This window comes from Carettochelys insculpta, chromosome 1 (assembly GCF_033958435.1).
Source record: "Carettochelys insculpta isolate YL-2023 chromosome 1, ASM3395843v1, whole genome shotgun sequence".
NCBI classification, from domain to species: Eukaryota; Metazoa; Chordata; order Testudines; family Carettochelyidae; genus Carettochelys; species Carettochelys insculpta.
The window spans coordinates 42,633,432-42,649,354 of record NC_134137.1 but is presented as its reverse complement, the minus strand read 5'-3'; the positions used below and the strand labels follow the sequence as shown (position 1 = coordinate 42,649,354).

At 46.3% G+C, this 15,923-nt stretch overlaps 1 protein-coding gene across 1 annotated transcript in view; it reads right to left on the bottom strand.

The window, feature by feature from the left end:
• Window positions 1-12,679, bottom strand: part of DDX10 (DEAD-box helicase 10) — a 359,790-nt gene extending 347,111 nt beyond the window's left edge. The window contains exons 1-5 of the mRNA XM_074981972.1: window positions 12,458-12,679; window positions 7,600-7,660; window positions 7,264-7,394; window positions 4,198-4,356; window positions 3,221-3,341 (exon numbers count right to left, since the gene is read on the bottom strand). Of these exons, the coding sequence (XP_074838073.1) occupies window positions 3,221-3,341; window positions 4,198-4,356; window positions 7,264-7,394; window positions 7,600-7,660; window positions 12,458-12,631 (646 nt within the window). The 5' untranslated portion in view covers window positions 12,632-12,679. The remainder of the gene's footprint in view (window positions 1-3,220; window positions 3,342-4,197; window positions 4,357-7,263; window positions 7,395-7,599; window positions 7,661-12,457) is intronic.
• Between the last annotated feature and the right edge of the window lie 3,244 nt (window positions 12,680-15,923).

Sequence of the window (15,923 nt, the reverse complement as noted above, 5' to 3'; positions counted from 1 at the left end):
GACCAGGAGAGCTACACCCAGAAAGAATATGAAAAAGGGGCAGACATTTCTGAGATGGGTGGCCGGTGGAAGTACATCAAGAAGAGAATGGTGCTGCAGGAGAGTTGGCTGAGGCCTATGTTACCTAGGAGTACAGTAAATCCCCATGTTACATGGGGGTTTCATTCCTGTAACCCCTGTGTAGCTCAAGTTTTCATGCAAGTCGGGGTGGGGACCCGGGAACCAGGCTGCTGCTTGTTTCCCAGCTCCCTGCCACTTGCAGGACCCAGGAAACTGACCAGCCCACCTGACAGCCGCACAGGTGGGGGAAAGGCAGGGTGAAGGGGCTCTTAGCCTGCCTAGCTGCCCACAGCTGCGGGCAGGTAGGTAGGCTGACAGCCGCAGAGCAGCTCCGAGTTGTGCTTAACTTGTGTTAAAGCGAGTTATGAGCAACTTGAGCTGCGTATTTCAGGGGTTTACTCTATGGAGAAGATACCATGGAGTGACAAGTTTGCCTTTAGACTCTGCTAGCAACACTACTTGTGATTATTACTGCTATCAAGCAGTTGTGCTAGAGGGAGCTGCTTGGTGTGGGGAAAGAAAACCTTCATCTGTGCACAGCCAAAAATCATTTGTACTTTACCTGGGCTCTACTGACCAAGTAGTAGCCAGCACAGGAGCTAGCCAAGAGAGCTGTAAACAGGAAAGTTTGAGTGGAAGTTTCTAAAAGGAATTTAGGGATGGGTAGTTGTGTTTTGATTTTGTTGTTTTGGGTTTATTTATTTTGTTGGCAGGATGACAGACAGGAAGCTATCATAGACACAAAGGCAGCAGTGGTAATGATCCAAGAAATGGAAGAGACAATGAAGATGAATGGATGTGGAAGCTGTGACAAATGCAGGCTGAGCCTCAGGACCTGACTGGTGCCGAACGTGAGAATTTACCGGATCATAGGAAGCCAAAACTGTCTACCAGCATTACCAACACCTGCACTGTTTACTGGGCTCTTAGAAGACATTTAGGGGTAAATTACAGCTGAACAACAACACAGAACACTGAGAGCCAGGACTGGTGACTATATACAAACTTTATGGTACCATGGGAAACTTGGCCACACCCAGGGTAAGTTGTTGTCCAGCTCATTAAAATCATGCTGGATTACAGATGTTGCCAGACAAGAGGTTCAACTTATATTTGATTCCAGAAGAGAGCTGTGTTTGTCTGAAGTGCCATATAACAGAGCTGAATGAAAAGGTATGAGGTTTGGAGACGCAGGCAGAAACTCAGTTTGAGTTCCAAATGGGATTCAAGCAGATGGAGGGGAGCTGAAAGGAGGCTGGAGGGAAGAGCCAAGACTCTTGGAAGTAAACTGGACTGAAGAACTCTGAGGGGACACTGCTGGGTGAGGAAAGTGACCAGTAGAAACAGGTGGCTACAAAAACAAGGGAAAGGAAAAGAAGCTGGTGAAGATGCTCATGGGCAGGTTTGCTGATCTGGAAACCAAAAAGGGGGCACAGCTGGCTATAACTGAAGGAGGGAGAGCAAAGACAACTAGAAGCTCAGATACTCCTGTGAGAAGAGGGGAAGAGCCAATAGATGAGCCAGAATTCATAGCCTCAGCAGGATACAGCATGACTCAACAGATGATTATAAATAAGAATTATTATATGATTATAAGGAAGAATAAAAGACAAGAGGACTTGCAGCTGGAAAGAACAGGAGGAAGGCTGGAAAAAACACAATCAATCATGAGTAAGAGACAGGTCTATGTGACTGGTGGCTTCTTATTAAGAACAGAAAAGCAGGTCAGCAGAGCTGATCCGGAGAACAGGAGAGTGTGCTGTCTGTGGATAAGAGACTGAAGAGGATCCTAATGGGAGCAGGAAAAAACTGACTGTCCTTCACATGGGATGGAATGTTAATGCTAGGTTCTTGCTGGAACATATCAAAGAAGACTGTGTTATGCTGGGGAAGACGCTTAAGGAAATGGAGACTGAAGTGATCTTGAGGGGGATTCTGCCTAGATTATGATGATAAACAGACGGGATGTTCACAGATTGAGGACAGTTTTTATGCAACGGGATACACTTAAATAAGGAGGGAAATAAATGTCCGGAATGGAGATAGGCACAACTGATTACAAGAGCTTAAAAGTAGAAACTTGGGGAAGATGCTCATGTAATCTACACACCTGATTCTAACAGGAGGGAAAAAAAAATATCAAGAAAGAATGAATACAGCAAGGGAGAAAGGTACAAAAGTGGGTAGGAGAATGAATATTAAGAGGAAAGAGTGCCAATACCAATGAAGCAAACAGTCAGGTAGTTAATACTGTCAGTAAAATGACTGTACCCACATCAGGTGAGGGATCTGGGTGAAGCCAAGCAGTAAAAATTAAGAAGTTTTCACACCCGTGCAAGGAGCACTAGGTAACAAAATGGAGAAACCAGAACCATTAGTGCTGGAAATGAAACCAGCTAAGAAAAGGATAAACATGATGGAATAGATATCATGACTGGAGAACAAGTATTCAATAGTATGTTATACTGAGAAGAGACAGAAGTAAAAGCAAAGATGTTCAAGAAGCTTTAGATAGCAATGATGAGGTAGACTGTAAAGAACTTGGAAGTGATGGACTGGCTAGAAGAGTCCGTTTGCTGATAAAAGCTACTGGAAATTCCCTTAATACAATCACGGTCTGCTACAGACACCCAGATCCAATTTGCACAGGTATACAGACCTCTAGGCTGGGTCTACACGTGCCCCTTCCTTTCGAAAGGGGCATGTTAATGAGCAGATTCAAAAGATGCTAATAAGGTGCTGCAATGAATATGCAGCACCTCATTAGCATAATGGCAGCTGCAGCAATTCGAAAGTGTGGCTTTTCAAATCACGCGCCACCCGTGGAGACGGGACCTTCGGAAAGGACCCCCCAGTTTTCGAAAGCCCTTCTTCCTATCACCGAATCCCCAATGGCCAGTGATGGCTCTGAGTTATTGCAGAGAATTTTTTCCCAGGTGTCTGGCTCACATGCTCAGGATCTAACTGCAGTGCCAGCCATGAGAGGCTGGGAAGGAATTTTCTCCATAAGTCATCTTGCAGAGACTGGGGGGGGTGTTCTTTCACCTTCCTCTACAACATAATGATTTCCTCTGGCACTACAATCTTTTATTCTAAGTATAGTGTAACATCAGAAAATTTAGCAGTTTTTTATTTATATATTTCAAACATTTTAACTTACTCAACATTTGGAGATCAGATGCATGGAAATAAGAAGTTTCATCCATATGCTGTAGAAGTCGACCTGGCGTGCAAATAAGTATATTTATATGATGAATTTTGTTGGCCTCTTGTTTCAGATCCTGAAAATTAAAGCAGGTTAGTTCTGATGACACATCTTTAAGCTGACTCAACACCAAGCAATCTCAAGACATCTTAAACCAGCAATTATTAACATTAGCCCTATTTTCTCTCTACTCCCCTAAGCTCCACTGACAAGTGCCATACCTGCAGCACACCCAGAACTCTGATATGAACAGAAAGCGTTTCAGAATAACTTTTAACGCAGGGATGGGGAGCCCAGGGCCTGTGTTCAGCCCCTTGGCTTTCCTTGGTGTCAAATGTGAGGCTCGGGACTCCTCGCCTGAAGTTGGGGGGGGAGCAGCTGGGGGTTGGGGGTGACCTAGGTCTGCTAGCCCCAGGCCTCCAGAACAGTTAATCCAGCCTTGGAGGAAACCCTTAGCCTCCACACCCCTGCAGGGTTGAAGTGCAAGGGGAACCCCAGTGCCCTGAGCTGCATGAGTGAAATGAGTGTCCTTTTCTTCCTCTCTCTCAGTTGGGGGCCATGTGAGTGAAGGTTCTTTTAACCCTTCTCACTTGGGGGCCAGGTTGACAGATTTTTCTGTGGGTGCGTGGCCCACAACCAAAAAAAAATTCCCCACCCATTTTAAAGCAAAGGGTAGTCCTGAAAGGTTTGGCAAGGGTATCCTGTTCAATCATCTTGCCTGGCAAAAGGCATAATAATGAAGCTTCAAAAGACAAAAAAAGGAGTAATTAAAAAAAAAAACCCACCCACCAGAAGACAGTAATGCAGAATTTCCCAGGAATAATTCTTCTACCATGCTGCAGGGGTTCCCAACTGCTCCTCTACCTGCTATCTCCACATTTAGTCATTTGTGTTTCCCATATAAAAAAACTGAACGTTTAATGAGAACTAACCTTTCCACCAATGATAAGGCCAGCTGAAAAGTCATGATTCTTCCCCACCTTACGCAAAACCTCAAAGGTCTGGTATGCCAGCTCCCTTGTAGGAGATATTATCAGAACCCCCAAGCCATCCATTGATGTCCACTGCTGGCGATACAGCTTTTCCAAAGCCTGAAAATTTACAGCAGTTTCATTTCAAAAGCCATCCTTTCCACTGCGTAATATATAACCACGGTAAAAAATACTTTAAAAAGCAGATAACATAAATTCAGGTCTTATTTACATCAACATACACATTAAATTATAGTCCTCTCAAGTGTAACTATAATTCTACGGTTAATGGTACTACTGTTATTTGCCAAAGCTACGCTCCCAAATAATGGGCTTGGAGAAAGACTGGGACAGGAAGACAATCTGTTTATTAAAACAATTTTAATGTGCAACAAAACCAACATTTAACACTAGACAACTTCAGAGAATGAGATTCAGTGTGATACAATAGTAACCCTCCTGCTCCTAAAATTGTGAATGACAGACATAATAAGAGCAAGTGCTATAATACTTCTGAGTTCAAACCTACAAGGCAGTACCACTCCTCAAACAGAGCATTATAACTAAATGTTCTGTTGCCACGATGCAGATCCATTTCTGCTATCACAAATTCATACACTGTCAAATTGTTGCATTCAACCGTACAACAAGATTTCACCAGGGCTGACATGATGTCCCTATGACAGTACTTTCCACAGGCACAAGGACCAAAATTTGTCTCCTAGACTCTGTGTCACACTTAGTTCTAGTTATCACTAGGCTCCTCCTCTATAAAACGTTAAATGCATGGACATAAAACAAATTGTTTCAAGAACTGTATTTCTCAATTTCAGGTATAAACTAATTAAGAAAATTTTCTCTCTCTCTTTCTCTACATGCAGCAGATCTTTCTCCCCCACTCCAAAATGCATACATTTATTTCCTTATCATCATCATCATCAAGATCTAGCATAAAATACACTAATTTGAGAGGTTGCCTAAATTCTCATTTCTGTTTCCACTATTTTATCATTGGCTTCAATGGAAGTGACTTGGGCCCTAAATTAATAATCTAAATTGAATGCTAATTACTAGTCTCATAATTTAAAACCAAATTAAGTTTTGCCCTCTCCCCAACCTGATCACCCACTGATAGGATTTTTTCCAAATTAGAATCTATATTAAGGAAAATTTCTATAGTACTGAAGAAAATAAATGCAAAGCCTGACCTCCCACGTGAACTGAAGAGCCAAGATCCCAATAATACTATGCAAGATTCTGACCACAGTCTTCATTCATAATCTTTAACACATGCCCAGACAAAGCAGACCTGAAGCCCAACTGAACAATAAACAAGGCATGGCACCGAAAACAGAACAAACCTTTGTTTGTGTAACTAGGCCTAAAGCAAGAGCTGAGACAGCACAACCTTGGGTGTAAAAACAGTAATTGGGACTTATCTTGAATTACAGACCCATGAATTACTGAAGAGGGTCCTCAAAAGTCTGCACTCCAATTGAGGAAGAGATAAAACAGCGCATCCTCCTCAAATATAAATCTGAGCTCAAGAAAAGGTCTAATATGACAAAGAGTAAGCTGTGCTAGTCTATACACTATCAAAACAAACCATATGGTCTGAAGAAGTGGGTCTGTCCCACGAAAGCTCACCTAATAAACTATTTTGCTAGTCTTTAAAGTGTTACTTGACTGCTTTTTGTTCTAATATGACAGTATGAGTGTTGGTGTCCACCTCTCACAGACACCAATCTGAGCCCAAAAAAGAATGGCATGGATAATTATATACTATTGCAAATGTATGCTCTGCTTATTGGTCTCTTTGTCTCAAGGCCATGTCGAAATATATCCGCAGAAAACCTGTTGGGAGGTGTCATGCGTCATTTCTAAAGACCTGGAATTGGAATTTAACCTATCTTCTTCAAGAGAAAACTTAAAAGGATAACACCTGTGTATTTACAAACACGTAAACCTGAGCCATGGACAGAGCACTTATGTTATCTTTAGATTACTGGCTAATTAGGTCTTGCTGCTAGCATCTATCCAGGGGCTCGGGAATGCCCACCCCATCAATCAGCACACTATATAATTCATTGTAATCATAGGTTTGTCAGTCTCGCTGAGCCTAACAAGCAAAGTGACATTTTGCCAACTGTGCATAATAAAGGTCTTGTGCTTGAATCTACATGGTGTCAAACGTCTGTTCCTTCCATGAACCAACAATAAACTTCACCCTCTAAGGAATATTATTTATAAGTCAGTTTTCAGACTGATTTGCAAACCGCCCTTTTAATGAACTATATTCTAACTTATAAAGATCAATGTAGTATGTTTTACTAAAGATTAAGTGTAAACAGGTTCCTTGGTCAGGGTTCCCTATAAGCTGCACACCGTGTAGCCACCCAGGAGAGATTCAAATGCCACCCAGCGGATTAGTAGAGCAGCCAAAAGGTATGGTTTTGTTTCTACTGATAGGGCACATTCGCTTGTGCTGTGATGCACATAAAAAATTCATTCCACACATGCATGGAAAAGATTAGAGGGAACATTGTCCTTGATCAATTATTTTAGCAGACAAAATATATCTGCAAAAGACTACAAAAAAACTCTATGTATAATCTCACCCTTAATAAAAACGTCAGAACATGATTTCAAAGTGTCAAAATGTTTCTAAAGATAAAAATATATTCGCTGCCTCTTACAAAACCTCAGACAGCAATATTTAAGTCAGTCACTCATAGCTTTATGTGAACAAAAATTACAATCAAATTATAAGTATCAGAGAGATAGCCATGTTAGTCTGTACCTTCGAGAACAACAACAAGTCTTGTGGCACCTTATAGACTAACAGATATTTTGGAGCATAAGCTTTCGTGGGCAAAGAAGCGGGTGTTTGCCCACAAAAGCTGATGCTGCAAAAATCTGCCAATCAAATTGTACATCACCTCCTGGCTTCTATTAGCCAAAGTATGCTGTTTAATGTCCAATACTTCCACTTTGCTCAAGCTTCTAATGAGAAGATAAATTACTTACTGGGATAAGAAAAGCCAAGGTTTTGCCTGATCCAGTCTTTGCAGCTCCAAGTACATCTTTACCTTGCAAAGACAAGCCTATGGTCTGCCTCTGTATCTCAGTAACCATGCGATACTGTGCTTCTTGCAAACCTAGCATTTGAGAAAGGAAAAAAAAAATTATTACTTTTTGCCTTGAATAATGATATATTTTCCCATCAGTTAAAATACTGGAGGTGGCAACATTTTTTTGGAACTCAGATCTTTAAAAGCAAAAACTCCTTAATCTGCTAATGAATAAGACTGGTTAAAATGGTCTTTAATTCAAATACCTTTCTAAGAACTGTAGTGTACTTACCTTTTAAAGTTTTCTTTGACAATGGGAAATCTGAAAATCTTTCAATTTCTTTTGGGTTTATCTGAAACAAAAGAACTTAATCAGTGGCAGAATATAAGGGCACCACAGAATTTAAATCACATCCTTTTTAACTTGCTGATAACACAGGTAGAATTTTAAGTGGCTTAATTCTAGAGGTACCTGGCACTCAATCTCAACCAGATAATGGGAAGTAAAAGGTCTTGTATCTATACATATGTGTACTGTGATCTCTATATTTGGGCACAAGTTCCAGTCAGGCCATTAGGGCCCCACATGGGGGCACAAATTACAAACCTACCTATGGTGTGTAGTTGTGAGGCTTTTGTTTTGTTTTGTTTTGTTTGGGAGCGGGGAGTCAAGACCCCAACCAAAACAACGTTCATGCATCTACATTAGGTTTATCTAACTTCAACAATTTTTTCTAATCAATGAATCTTGAAATACAGAAAGTATAGCAAAATACACTCTCAATATTATTCTAGTACATACAGCAGCAGTTCAACTGAGATCTTAAACACCAACCTACGGCTGGGTTTCCCAGCCTATTGGCCGTGACTAGGTTTGGTAAGGGTCACCAGCTGGGTGGCTCTTCAAGAAGCCATTTGCAGCTCTGCCGCCACTCATTCCTCCAGCGCTCAGTCCCTGCCCTGCCTTGCTGCAATTTCACTGGTTTAACGGCCAGCAGGAGGGATCCATCCATTAAACCAATTAAATTGAGTCCCATTTCAGCAAAGCAGAGCAGGGAACTGCTCACTTTGCAAGTGGGGGAAGAGAGTAGGAAGGCTGGGGAGCACCATGCAGAGGAGGCAGCAGCAGAGCCACTAGGGAAGAAGCAGTGGGAGGCAGCAATAGCAGCGCCCGGAACTTGTCAGTTGTGGTGCAGGGGGCTGAGAGCCAGCCAGGACTCCACACCCCAGCTGGCTCCCAGATCTCTGCCCTGCCAGCTGGGGATCCTGCAGCTTGTGCTGTTGGCCAGGACTCTGCTTCCCAGCCAGCTTCCAGATGCAGGGTTGCCAAGGTCTGCCCACCCCACCCCGCCCCAGCTTTTGAAAATCTTATGCAGGACAGGCAGCCCTGGCTGCGGATCCTGCAGGTGGGGCTGCCTGTCCCACAAAAGTTTTCCAAAAATCTGGCAACCCTAGCTGAGAGGAGTTTAAGACCGGAGGGTGGGGGGGCATTTTGGGACTGAGATGGGTAAAAGCCAGGAAGCAGGGTGCGGAGGGGGTGTTCTTCCCAGGGGAGAACCTCCTCTCCCCACTACACACACCTCCCCTGGTTTTGAATTACCTTGGGTCACCACATCTTCCTCAATTGTCGAAATGGGTCTCGGTCTCATAAAGGCCGGGAACTGCTAATCTAGGGTCTTCAGCAACATCCTCTTGTAACAAAATGCTAAGATACTTAATCAAGGTTTAAGCATTCCATATACTACTTGCCAAAAAAACTGAAGGCATGACATGCAACTGTTCACACTAAATAGCTGATAAAACAGTATCAACCCTAAAAGCAGAATTTCTCTCTATTTTTCTAAAGCTATCCCACTACTAGGAATTCTCCAGCTTTTTCCCCATCTGACCCAGGCCCTGTGCTTCCTCCCACACCTCAGTCCTGGGGTACCCTATATTTCCCCCCACCAACAGACCACCTCCTTTGTCTGCCCATCCCCAGGAGCTTGAGTGCGTTGAAGGAAACTGATCATGGGAAAACCCTGGCTCCTGGAGGAGGGAACTTGCCTGCATGGTACAGCAGGTAAGAGGTCCAAATGGAGCTGGGTTGTACACCATGAGCAAACCTTCAGTACAGAACAAGGGGCTGGAGGTTGCCCCTCCACCTTCCCTAAATGGCACCCCGGCTAAAGTTTCCTGAGGCTTCCCTGGAGCTGCTTGTGTCAGCCGCACACCTCTTCAGGGCAGGCACAGCAGTCAGGGCAAGGGCCATGATCTGGCTGCTCAAGAGGTGGAATATCATCCTGAAAATCCCCACCTGCCCTGCAGCATAGACTTAGTGGCAAGGCTGCACCCAACCCTGACAGTGAAATTGCTTGAACACTTCACTATTATAGCCTTTGTATAGTAACATATCCATGCGCCAACATTAAAGGCGACCCACGTTTTAAATTTTACACTACGCTGAGATGTACTGGCAGGCAGAGGAACACAAAAACACAAGAAATTTGGCAGACGATTCAAAAAGGAACTATTTTAAGTCCTCTAACTCAGGAAATCCTTAATGTAATCCAGGCAGAACATGTCAGTCGTCAACAAGGTTTAATCCTAAAAATCCGAAGGATTGAGGATTTCTCAACTCACTCTCTTTGGAATCACAACAGTAATTCCAATCCATATTCTAACAGAAATGTAGTTACAGCTTGACTTTCAAAGAGTTAACATCTCTCCATATTAAGCCACACGTTCCTACAAAAAAAGAGCAAGAGCCCTGGTCTCACAACTCCAAGCTTTTCATTTAATCCAAAAGAAGATCTTTGTTAGTTGTCATCTATACAACAGCCCTTTCTTTCTAAAATGCAACCAGCTAAGGTGCTCTCACACACACTGTCAGTGTGCTACCACTGTCAGTGGCAGGAGGGGGGAAACCTAGTGTGTTAAAATCAGAGCAGCTCTGGGCCCAAACATGCTACACGAACCCCTCCACCCCCCCAAAAAAAAAAAAAAAACCTAAACTTTTTTCTTAGCTACAGTCCTTTTCATCCCCCCTTCCATATGTAGCCAGAATACAACAATAATCAAAATATAATTCTATATTAAATTCAAAGATGCAGTAACAGGTCAGTTTGAAGTACAGGGGAGACAAAGAAACTGGACTAATTTTAATTATGGTGAATAACTTAAGCAATTTTATTTAACCATCTTCAGGCCAAATGACTTTTCTGAGATAACGTGTAAGGTGCGCTAGTGTGGAATCCTACAACGGAAGTTTACTGAATCATATCCATCAAAAGATTACTGCCTCTTCGTAATAATTAGAGCCCTACCAGTTTCACAGCTGTGAAAAAGGTGTCAGGGACTGTGAAGTCCTTGCCTCTGAAATCTAATCTCCGTGTGGAGCCGGAAGTGCTGAGTTCTTGTCACAGCACAGGGATTTCATCTCAGTAGCTCCTACCAGAGCCCAGAAGCTTGTGGCTTCTGTCAAGACTCAAGGAGCCCATTTCTTCAGGGGCCCTCAAATGGATCGGTGCTCCTGGGTGCAAGTAACTCACCACTGGCTGGGACACTCCAAGCAGCAAACAGTTCAGACCCACCTCCACAAACCTCCTCCAGCTGCGGAAAGCTCCAGAGCTGCTGCCCAGTCAAACAGTACCAATCACCGCCACAGTGGTGCACACAACAGTCATTGATTCTCACATGGGTGAGTAAAATTATAGTGAATATTGGCTACAAACAACTTGTTTAATCTCATCATCTTTGCCACAGTGTTGAAATGATTGGAAACCTTTTCTCCCTCTACTCTCCAATACACAAAGACATCCCCGCTAGGCAGTAAGAGAGACCCAATACCATTCTCTCATGCATCCATCCCTCTCATCCCAGGCTATATCTGCATTACATCTTTTACAACAGCATCACTTTAAAATCTCCCATATAGTTGCTTTATGCCCACAGGACACAGATCTCCTCCATCGGCATAATTAAACCACCCTCAGAAAGCAACAGTAGCTATGCTAGCAACAGAATGTCTTCTGCCTCTCCTGTCACATCAGCACTTTTGTCAGTGAAACTGATGTCAGTTGGGGGATCTTTCTTCACATCTCAGAGCCACAGAAGTTTTACCAAAGTGGTTAAAAAAAAAAGGTAGTGCAGACAAAGACTTAGTCACTGCACAGGATCTGACTGACTTTGCAGCAGCCTCAGAGAGAAACTGATCCTAGTTGCCCTCTCCTGCTCCTGTTGGAGAAATCAATGAGATAAGAAGCATCAGGTCATTTACACTTTCCTGGTGGGGTCCCCGCAGTTAAAGAACCTTTCCACTTGCTAAAAGCGAAGCAGAGTTTTACAACCTCCATAACAAATAAGCACCATCCCCAGTACCAAAACAATTACAACCAGTACAGAACGAACCACTTCCTCCCTCGGTCATACACACACTTTTTCCCCATCCTGCAATCTTCGAAACTAGAGGGCCCCACTCTCCTCTGCAGAGTCGCTCAGCTGAAACCAGCTGGTATCCCCTTCCTTCCCTGCTACTCTAATCAGCTGATGTCATCACATCTCCCACAGCAAATGCCCCCCCAGTAATACCACAGCTGAGCTAGGCCCCAGCCCAGAGCTGCTTTTGTAGCTCCCCACACAAACACACTACATGTGGATCCCATCACAGCCTGCCCGATTCAGGTGGAAGACTTACCCCTTTGGTGAATGTCTCCCCGATGGGCAGAAAGGACCTTTCTAGCTGGGCAATGCGTCTAACGGGTAAGCTGAAACTCGAGCCAGCACCTCTCCTAGCAGGTACTCCTCCCTTCTGAAGCAGCACGATTCCAGGCCAGCGTCCTCGAGACAGCACCCACGGGGTGCCCCCCTCACCTGCGATGCCCCTTTTCACTGCCAGTGGCTAATGCTCCTCGGCCTAGGGCAGCCCTGCAACCCACGGACATTCCCAACCCACCAGGGGCCCCCGGACACCTCTGCAACCACCAGGCAGTGAACCCTCCTAAGGACACCTGGGTGCCCCTAGCCCCAGGATGACTTAGCAAGCCCCAGACTATGGCCCTTACCACAGACCGTGCTCCTTCCCACCCCCGGGGCCCTTCACTGCAGGGCGGTGCCGCAGCACGGCTCCCTTCCCATGCTACGTGCCCTCGGGCCCGGGCCCGGGCCCTCACCTCCGGGTAGCGCTGCTCCAGCCGGGCGACTGCCTCGCGCTCCACCTCCCACGCCGGCCGCTTCTGCTGCTTCCGCTGCAGCCGCAGCTTGTCCTTGCGCCGGGTGTATTTCTTCTTCCAGCGCTCGAAGTTGCGCACCGGATCCAAACCCGCGCGGCGCCCCGAGCCGCCCATGCCGCTGGCTGAAGCCACACGCGCCGCTGCTGCCGCAGGCCGGCCGGGCAGGCGCAGGGAGAGCGCGTCACCCAACTCCGCCCAGCGCTGCTCCTCCCACGGTGAGCGGGACGCAGACGCAGACGCAGGCTCCGGCTCCGCCTGCCTCCAGGCTGGGTGCTTGGGCTGTCTCTTGTGTCACTTCCCCGGCGTAGCAGGGTGGGCTGTCCGCACAGAAGGGAACCGAAAGGCTCTACGTGAGGGGCCGTGTCTGGTGGAGCGGGATTGACTTGGCGGGGCGTGTGATAAAATAAACTATGGAGATACACAGCTCAGAGAGCTGGAAGGGACCTCACGAGATCATCGAGTCCAGTTCCCCCCCGCCCCCTTGGCAGGACCAAACACCATCCCTTTTTTAAATCTCTTTTCGCCGGGTCCCTAAATGGCGCCTTCAAAGGCAGAAGTCGCAACTTTGGGTTTAGTGGGCCAATGTTCAAACCACTGAGCTATCGCTCTCCCAAATCCTTATTAATCCTCCTGTGTGCGGACCTAGGGTGGAGCAAAGCCCCCAGGTACTGCATCTCAGTGCCATTTTTCATTTTGGTGCACACAGCTTCACGGCTGTATCCCTCTGCAGGTGGAGTCAGCAGCTCTCAGGGCTATGTTCAGTTTCTGGGGGTTCCTCTCCATCCTTCCAACACAGAAGCAGCTGAGCTCCTGCTCAGTAACCTGGGAAATTCCCACAACACTCCTCGGCACCTCGGAGAGGCAATGCTTACCCACTCGCAAGCACAGAGTCTAAGTGTAGCAAAGAAACTTTTCATCAAAAGGGGGGAAGTCACTAGTGTGACCATGTGGTCAATTCTTTATTGCTGCAGAAGAAGACCCACATCCTGTTAAATTCCTTAAACTTCTTGGCTATGTTGAGTCTAGAAGCATCTGTCTACAGTAGTCACTGTTGGACGAGAAGTTGGGCAAAACTGTTGCCAATCGCGTCTACGCATAAAAGCAAATCAATCTATTGACCAGCTCTGTCAACAAGAGGGCCCCTCGGAGCATCTACGCAGCTGTCAACAAAGCGCATTTTGTGAGTAGATGGTCTGCAAGTTTTGTTGCGAAAACTCTTTAGTGTAGATGTAGCAGTTGTGAAGGGGACATTTGGGTTGCTGGACTTAAGAACCTGAGAGGAAAAGGACACTCACTGTTCAACCTATTTGGGGTTGGACTTTTACTCATGGTTTTGTTTGTCAGCTCTATTTGTGGTCTTATCCCAAATTAATGCCAAACTACTTCCCTCCCTTGTTATTAAAAGTTTCTTTGTTACAATCTCAAAGGCATCCAGTGGTGTTGCAATAGGGCTCAGTCCTGCTTCTTACCTGCAGGAGGAAGGTGCAGTCCCTGGAGTCTGGTTGTTCTCCCTGCCGCCTCCCAACAGCCTGGAGGCCACACAGGTATAAATGGGGGGCTGTCCCCTGTAGTCTCCCCTCAGACAGCCTGCAGGCTGTGAGGTAAGGGGAGCTCCTGGAGGCTGGGAACAGCCCCCAGAGCTTCACCTCCCACTGCAACAGCCAACAGACCATGTGGGGAGGTGTCTGCAGGAGGGAAGGGCAACATCCAGAGCCTGGTGCCTCCCAACATCCTGTAGGCCACTGGGGGCACTGGAGGTTGGGGCCAGCACCTGGAGCCTGGCCAGCTGCTGGAGTGCCCCATCAAACAGGCTGCAGGATAGAGGCGGCCACTGTAAGCTGGGGGTAGCCCCTAAAGTGCCATCTCCCCCCACAAACCAGTGCAGGGCTGGGGCAATGACCAGCTGGAGGCGAGTCAGCCCTCTTAGTGCTGCCTCCCCCTTGCCCTCACCAAAGAAGCTGCAGGACGGGGTGGCCATTACCCTAAGCAAAAACTCCGTGGAGGAGCTGCAGACCTGGAGGCCAAAGACAGGCTGGGGGCTGCCCCAGAGTGCTGACCCCCATAGGCTTCAGGCTAAGAGGGGGCAGCTGGAGGCCAGGGTCAGCTCACAGAGCCCCCGCCCACACCCAAAAAGCATGCAGCCCTGGATCTTTCCCGAGGGGAATCACTAGACAGGGAGCATAGCCCTGACCACATCAAGGAGGAGCCACTGGCCAGGGACTGCCGCCCTGGCCCCCTGGGAGGAGCTGCCACTGAAGCAATGTCAAACGCTCACCGGCACAGGTGGTCCTGATAACACCCCCTCCTCTCGACTCCCTTTCCTGAGACCACTACCCTAACTTCTGCACCCTCCCAACTGCCTTGACTTCTGCACCCCCATCCTCTGCCTTGAGTCCCCCACCTTGAGCCTCCATGAATCCTCTACCCTCAGCTACCTAGCCTCAGCCCCTCTTCATCCTTGAAGTTAACTTTTTTCATCTTTGTAAAATATTATGATTGAAAAAAATGTACATTTTTCATTTATTTTCAAAAATGTCTTTAATTAAAGAGCTGATCAATGCCAGGTACGTCTGTTAGTTCATATAGAATCTAAACCACGAGAGGTCGTAACACACTTGGGTCCATTAGGAGCATAGTAATTAAAGGCAGAAAAGAAATCTTCAGACCAGCAAGTCTTACTCATGAATGCACATCAGAGTGCCCTAGGAGAGGCTATAGCTCCAATTAAGGAAAGCGTTTAAGCATGAGTTTAACGTTAAGTGTGTAAGTGGTCTTCGCAATTGGATCCTAAATCATCTGAAACTGAAAACAAGTTGAACTGAGGTAGTTTACATCAATTCCCACACCTTCCAGGGGAAGTTGCATTCACATATTTGAACACAGAATTTGTCTCTGTGGTAACATCCATTCTCTAAAAAGGAAGGTGACCATCTGTCCTGTGTTGGGCAGGACAGTCCCGTATTTGGGACACCAAAAAGGCATCCCAACTTATTTTTAAAAAGGGAAAAATTGTCATATATTCAGCCCATCCCCCGCTGACCTGTTCCGCCAGCAGCTGTGCAGACGCAGCTGCTGACAGAAGTCATGTCCTCAAGCCTCGGAGAAGCGTGAGCAGCTGACGCATCCTTGCCACTTCCCTGGGGCTCTGGGGCAGGACTGGTGGCTGCTGCTTCCCCAGGGCTCCTTGGGAGCGCTGGCAGCTGCCACTTCCCTGGGGCTCCAGGGGAGGGCCGGCAGCTGCCACCTTCTTCTGGGCTCCCCAGGGCTTGATGGAGCTGGGAGGAGCCACCCCTCCCACCATATCTCCCTGTCCTGTATTTGGGACAAGTAGATATGGTCACCTTACTTAAAAGTATACAAGCATTACATCAGGATCTGAGTGTAATTCAGTGCATCTAACATTTAG